At 37.1% G+C, this 7,081-nt stretch overlaps 1 protein-coding gene across 5 annotated transcripts in view; it reads right to left on the minus strand.

Moving 5' to 3' along the window:
- adam23b (ADAM metallopeptidase domain 23b) overlaps positions 1 to 5,954 on the minus strand; it is a 29,583-nt gene extending 23,629 nt beyond the window's left edge. For 2 of the 5 annotated variants that reach the window (XM_007546526.2, XM_007546527.2), the window contains exons 1-3: positions 5,669 to 5,952; positions 4,857 to 5,074; positions 4,532 to 4,608 (exon numbers count right to left, since the gene is read on the minus strand). In XM_007546526.2, coding sequence (XP_007546588.1) covers positions 4,532 to 4,608; positions 4,857 to 5,074; positions 5,669 to 5,744 — 371 coding nt within the window. In that variant the 5' untranslated portion in view covers positions 5,745 to 5,952. Of the gene's footprint in view, positions 1 to 4,531; positions 4,609 to 4,856; positions 5,075 to 5,668 lie in introns of all 5 variants that reach the window. The other 3 variants (XM_007546525.2, XM_007546528.2, XM_016668665.1) reach the window with 2 other exon arrangements.
- Between the last annotated feature and the right edge of the window lie 1,127 nt (positions 5,955 to 7,081).

Below are 7,081 nucleotides of genomic sequence, written 5' to 3' on the forward strand. Positions count from 1 at the left end.
CTATAAGCCATATATATATATCGCCCTTTTTCGCCTTTTTTCGCCTTATTTCATCGCCCTTTTTCGCCTTATTTCTCCCGAAAAAGGGCGATGTGTTGTGCATTCAGTTCACTTCATACCAGGTCTGATTCAAAAATGTGAAAAAGATTTTGGAATAAACACAATTTTTTTATTCCACATTGTAGAATACCAATTCCACACATCTTTTTTTTCAAACTGATGTAGCTTTTTATTGGTAATAAATAGATTTAGGTTGGCAAGGATTTAAATATTTAACATCTGCATAATTTATGTTTAGTAATAATTTATGGAATTGTTTTGTTTCTGTCTTTTTCTGGTTATACTTTTGCTTTAACCCGTTTTAGTTTATTCATGCTTAATAAAGGTCCCTTTCTTTTCTTCTGTTCTCTCTCTCTCCCTCTCTCTTCATCTTCCATTCTTTTTTCTTTACTTTCTTCTTTCTCTTTCTTTCTTTTTTCTTTCTTCCTCTTTCTTAATAATGCGATGGTGACTTTTTATATTAGTAAAACAGCCACAATTTTGTCTGACATGTTTGCTAAATGACTATATTTTACATCAGAACAAATGATTTAAACTCCATTAAGACATGAAAGCAAGTGGAACCTTTAGACTAGCTTTTTGAAAGGAATCCGTGACATAAAGCTGTTTAAACAACACAAGGATGGCAAACCACAAAACCATTGTCTCTTTCCTCATTTCAGTGCATAGCTATAAAGATGTCTCCATCTGCAGACTGGCAGCTGAGCAAAAATTATTTGTAGCCATTAAGAACCACCAGGCTGATGTTTTAAATTACATCATCCCTGACTGCATTATCCGAAACTAATGTTGCATTAATCAATCTATTAATGCTATTATATGATATATAGATGATATATAATATATGATATATATTTGCTCTTAACTACTGTTTTCTTGTTTGCTTCAGCTAGAAAACTCTATTGTTTGTTCCTAAAAAAAAATAAATAAATAAAGAAACCAAAAACTCCATAATCTTTTTGTTAAATTTGCTTTCATTTTATTTTAGTTCAATGTTTCCTAGAAAACATGTTACCAAGCAGACCTAGGTATTTTCTTTCTAACGTCTTTGCAGTTTCAATTATATTTTGCACGTAGCATTAATGTGGCTGCATTTTTAACTTCAGCACCGATAGCAATATAGACTTTCTGCACTCTTAATACGACTCAAATGCCATTTCAGTAAAGTCTGAACAGCTAAAAACACTTTGAATAATTAAAGACTTTTTTATGTTTCACCTAATGTGTCTTCCATAAAAGAGGTCACAGTGGTTCTGATGGGTCATCCTGCTTCTGCATTGGAACTGCACTGTAAAACATTTCAGCCACATTTAGTTGTGTCAGCTATCAACCCATTAAGTCAAAGAAACCATGCAGATTTTGATTTTGAACTTGCTTGGACTCAAGTTATATCAGTAAACATTAAACAAACACTGAGTACTCATTTTGTTGGATTTATTTATTTATTTATTTATTTATTTATTTATTTATTTATTTTAATTTAAAATGTTTTTCCTAGATTTTCAATTGCTTTTATCATGTTGATTGATCAAAATGTATCGGTCTCTGTTGAATTGTCTTGACGTCCGCAACATTAAAGCATACTAATTGCATGTCTTAACATGCAAAATGCTTGAACAAGTTATTATAATGTCAAGCATATTTCTATACATTTCCGTTAGTTTTTGTTTTCCCCAAATGTGACCTGAACTGGTAAACTGCTGCTGAGTTTCTCCAACAAAGATAAATGTACGAAGCATTAGATCAACCAGTTTCTGAAATAGCTCAAATGTATCTCTGATGAACTATGAACTGGCAAATATAAAGTGTGTATAGCCAGAAAATGTAACATTTCTGATAATGAAAGGACACGGACTAGGACAAGGTCAACAGTCAGAGAGAAGACGAGGAAGAGGAGCGAGGAGGCAAAACAAAGGAAGAGGCAGAAGGAGCTGAGGACATCCACCAGTTTCCATCACTCCAACATCTTCAGGTTATGACTTGCAACCCGCAACAGATGGAGTTCCTCTTGTCATTCCCTAGCCCCATTGAGGATTATTTTAAAGCATGGAGATGAAAAGTAAGGGAAGACTACACTATAATTCCTCAATCACTACATGTAAAGTTTTTTTTATTTTGCTTTTTGTTTTTCTTTGTTTTCTGTGGAGCTGTGTTTTCCTTTCTGTATCACAATGACACGGTCTTTCAAGAAATTACAGAAAAATCACAAATGTGAATTTTTCCATTCTCCCTCAATCACAGTTTACACTATTTGTCATCTAAACTTTGGCCACAGTTTACAGTAGAACATCCCTTCAGAGTCACTGCTATATTGACAAAATGACTAATCCATTTGACTGCCTCATCCAAACATGATGAAATGTGGCCTTGTCATTCAGAGGCGCTGACATGCTTACTGACACAGATCTTTAATTTTGAGAGATGAACTAAGAATTTTGAGGAGGAAATTGGATTTTGCAGGTAACTCATGCTGTTTTACTGAATTGTTTTGAGAAATGCACATACTGTTTTGCAAATGTCAGAAATGATTTGAGAAATGCACCAAAGTGACTGTAATAAAGTGTATGTAGCTATTTTGTTCATGCAAGTTGTTTCAAGATTTTAAATTCTGTAAATATAAAGTAAGTAGTAATTTAAACTATGGTAATATATAAATATGTACTTGTTTAGCGTGGCGAGGAGCATCTGTGAAATAATTACTTGGCTCATATAACAGTGCTAAGCTAGAACAAGTCAATATTCAAGATTAATGAGCTATCAACTAACTTAAAAAAAACAGTGTTTAGACAATTTGTCTCTTAGTGTTAAATCAACTAAACGAACTTTAGTTTCTGAGTTAAAACAAAAACAGATATTCCCTCTTGACTTTATTTGCTTTTTCAAGGCAGTATGTGAACTTTATTTTCAAATTAAAACACCTTCAAATGTATTCCAGTGCGGAGGCTGAAGCTTACAGTAAGTATGAGATGGGGCACAAACAAAACTGACTTCTATGTTCTGAAAACAATTCTAGATCAAAAACTGGCAGAGGTTTATGAGAAAGCTACTTTTGTAAGCTTTAAAGTGTCTTTACATTTGCACTGAGCGATTACACGGTAAATGGAGGTAGCAACACCAGTGATCTTTATTTTTGTACAACACATACTGACAACACGACATGTAAAGGGTTTCCAATCAAGCTGTCTCACATTTAAGTGAAGAGCCAAAACATCATAAAGGTTTAGATGAATACTGTAACACTGATACTGTCTTACTTTTCCACTGGCTATTTACTCTAACTTTCATGTTTCATTCTTCAAGCATGTTTCACTCAGGAAGGTTATTGGTGGTGCACTGCCTCCTTCCTTTTACTTCCACTTCCCATATCACTGGCTTCTGTGTAAATAAACACCCAAGAAAAATCTATATTGTTCAGAAAGTCCATAAAAATAGTGTTAGAGTAAACTACTAGGATATTTTTGTTGTTGGACTTGTTTAAAGACCGACAAGGTGTTGGCCTGTCTCGTAATAGCCCTGAGCTTCAGGTTCCAGGAGCAGCAAATTGGGGCTTAAGCTAAATGAAGAAATCAAAATGATTATTTATGGCAGCTATTTTAGTAATTTATGATAAGAAACTAAAATATTTTCTATCCACGGAAGATATTTGCTACATTATCAGGTCTGAAGCTGCTGTACTTTCACAAGAAATTACTGTTTAGCTAGTTGCTCTCTAATTTAAACAACTTCCATGTTACTTTGATTACATTTTTGGAGATGGCCAAGTGTTCTGATAAGCCGATCATGAGTCGACCGGGATAATTTCCCAACAACTATGGGACCCTGACCAGAGTAAATAATAATTGCCCATGCAATTGCTCAAGAGTATGGGCGCAAAATGGTTTGTTCACAGTTATGAAATTGAAGCAGGAAGGAATGAAACTGCAACGATACATGGGCCACATAGACTGTTTCCCAGGGTGACAATCCAAAGCAGGGATGACAAACACCAGATAAAAACAAGTTAAACCTTTTCTGTCACTTGGGCCTTGAAAAAGTGTTTTATTGCTTTTATGCAAGAGCAGTCAATGGGTAGTTTGGGCCCTCACTTTGATGCTGACAGTAGGGAGATTTTATAGCTTTTATTGCTATTTTATTATTTTCAATAATTGCTTTCAATAAAATCTATCCCAGAATCTCAGATAAATTCCTGCGTTATGATGGGTTGATGGATTGACTTGTCCAGCGCCTCATTAATGCCAGAACCTCTGTGCAGGTGTGAAATTTGGGTTCAATTTGGCAAGGGGCCCAGTATACCTGGAGCTAATATGGCATCCTGTGACTCCAGGTAAGGGAACAATTACTGATAATAACTTCAAAGATATCCACTCAAAAAGAGTGAGCTATTATTGTTAGAAGTGAGGTCACTCCTAGCAATAATCACAGCTTATTGTAGAAAGATCAAAAAGGAACAAAAGGAGTTGCATGTGCTTACTTGTTCAACGTTAGATCCAGAACAAATCTGGAACCGAATGCCTCTAACTGGAAACTGGCCTGGGCGAGGTGGACTGTCTGAAGATGACACAAAAATATTAAAGCTGTACATTAAAAAGATAAGTCGATTTCAACACCCAAAGCAGATTAAATACGTCCATTCAAGACAATTCAGTTCCATTCCACAAAATTTTATTACGCCCAGAGGGAAGCTAGACATTATAGGAGCTCTGATTATGCACTTCTCTGTTATACTCGCGAGGCACAGTGCAGCAGGACGGATCTCATTGGTTTTTCAACACAAGCCCGTCTCAGAGTGAGCTTACCTGGTCAGCCGCGGCCTGGTTCTTGGCATGGGTGTTGAGGTCATGGTGGGTGCTCTCGGAGTCCTCATTCAGGTAGTAGATCAGCCGTGAGGGGTAGGTGATGGCATGCTCTGCTGCATGGTGTGTTGTGTTGTCTGTGGCAGGTGCTGCAGTCGCCTGTTGCTTCAGCAGTGCTGACGCTGCGTCCCTCTCAACCTTGTCCTCTACTCCTTGGGAAGCTGGATTTGAACGGAAATAACACATCTGACTTATCTAAAGCACAAAGCTGCCGTTCTCTGAGGAAAAGCATGACATTGTTCGTGGAATGGCTCCGCTTACATCACATTTTCAGTTAAATGTGGTGATGTCAAACAGAAACAAAATTGCTTCATACTTGACTGCCTTTAATGGGCTTATAACCAAATTAAAAGGTTTATGCAAAAAAAAAAAAAAAGTCTCAAATTGATTTCCTGTAGCTGCTATTTCTTATGTGGGGAAACAAATTTAATAGAGCTGGACGCTTTTTAGTGTCGGAACAAAAGATGCTGTTGTCATGCTGTTTTTCATGCACCATCACGTTGGAGACGCCGCATATTAAACAGAATAAATTCCCCGTGATTTGTTTTAGGGAGATGAACGAGCACGATTAAGCGCAATTTTCTCTAAACATTTAAAAAAAAAATATATATATATATATATATATATATATATATATATATATATATATATATATATATATATCTCATCCAAGGAGTTCAGTGTCAAAAATGAAAAAAATAGATATATATATCTATTTTCTTTTTAAAACAACAGCGAGCTGTTGCAATACGCACCGGATGAAGCCAGTGATGGATGGAGCCAAGGCGAGAGGACGCAGACGAGCGAAGTGGCGAGAAATATCAAATGCATGATTCATATTTGATTGCTGAAATAACCCAATATCATCATCACAACGACGCTGTTAATCGCTGGGGGCCCATCATCGTGGCGCGGGAGGGGACAGGCCGTGTGGAGGGGGGGTCTTTCTTCATGGATCCATCCAGGAGACACCGGGCTCTGCTGCTGCAGTAGTGGATGAGGAGAATGAACGAGGGGAGGAGGAGGAAGAGGAGGGAGCCGAAAGAAGGCGGTGGCCAGGCAGATACACACTGTAGGTTGATGTACTGGAAGCCAAGCAGCAGCAGACTCCTCCTCAGCGTGGTCAGTGATGCCCTTCACACTGACAGGCAGACACAAACAGAGACATGGAGTGACGGCAACATAAAATTAAAATCCGGTAAAAAAAATAATAAATAAATAAAATAAGATAAAAAAATAAAAAGAGAGAGAGAGAGAGACAGAGAGAGAACATACATGTAGGGAAGCTAAAATAAATTTTATTTCCAAAGAAAAAAAAGAAAGAAAATTCCAATGAAGTGAATGCAACAGAAGCATTTCTGCAATTTATTATTTTGTTTCTAGAGGCAGTCAGTGACTGCAATATGCAATTCCACTAAGTACAAAAAAAAGAGGCTAAGCCCAGGACACTCTTCAAGATAAGAAAGGATAGAGAACATGGAATTCCAGTGGCTGAGGTGGTGCTTGCATCCATGAGTCATGAAATGGCTTCATGACAATTGCTATGTGTTGTAATCCAGGACATAAATTACAGACGCTGCATGGTTTCGTTGCCTCAGAGAAACAATGACTCAACATGTCCGTAATATTCTGGCGTCTTGTTTTTTTAAAGTCAGATGTTTACAGACACTGGGATGGCCTTTAAAGCGGTTTGGAAAGCTCATGTGATGATGTTATGTAAGCTTCTGATTGGTTGGCGTTTTCACATTTGCACTTTTCCTCAGACAACGGCAGCTTTGTGCTTTAGTTAAGTCAGATCAAAACTGCAGTTTGAGTTGTTTTTTGGGGGGTGTTGTTGCTGTCCTGTGGTCAAGTCTTATCAAGTTGCAGACAGACCTGTGAAGATCACAAGTCTGTTTGTAACCAGATGGCAGACTTGTTTGTGAAGATCATCTGGGGAAGAAAATCTCCCCAGGAAAGTTTCTTTGATTTTCCCCTGATGTCAGCTGTGCCTCTGTTTAACATGACATTGTTCGTGGAATGGCTCAACTCCATCACATTTTCAGTTAAATGTGGTGATGTCACATCACCACATTTAACTGCAGTGAACTGATTTACATCAAAAATGGGGAAAAAAGAGAGAGATTAATATTTGATATATAAAGAAAAAACGGATGATTTTGGATCAA

This window comes from Poecilia formosa, unplaced genomic scaffold (genome assembly GCF_000485575.1).
Source record: "Poecilia formosa unplaced genomic scaffold, Poecilia_formosa-5.1.2 Scaffold16, whole genome shotgun sequence".
Taxonomy (NCBI): Eukaryota; Metazoa; Chordata; class Actinopteri; order Cyprinodontiformes; family Poeciliidae; genus Poecilia; species Poecilia formosa.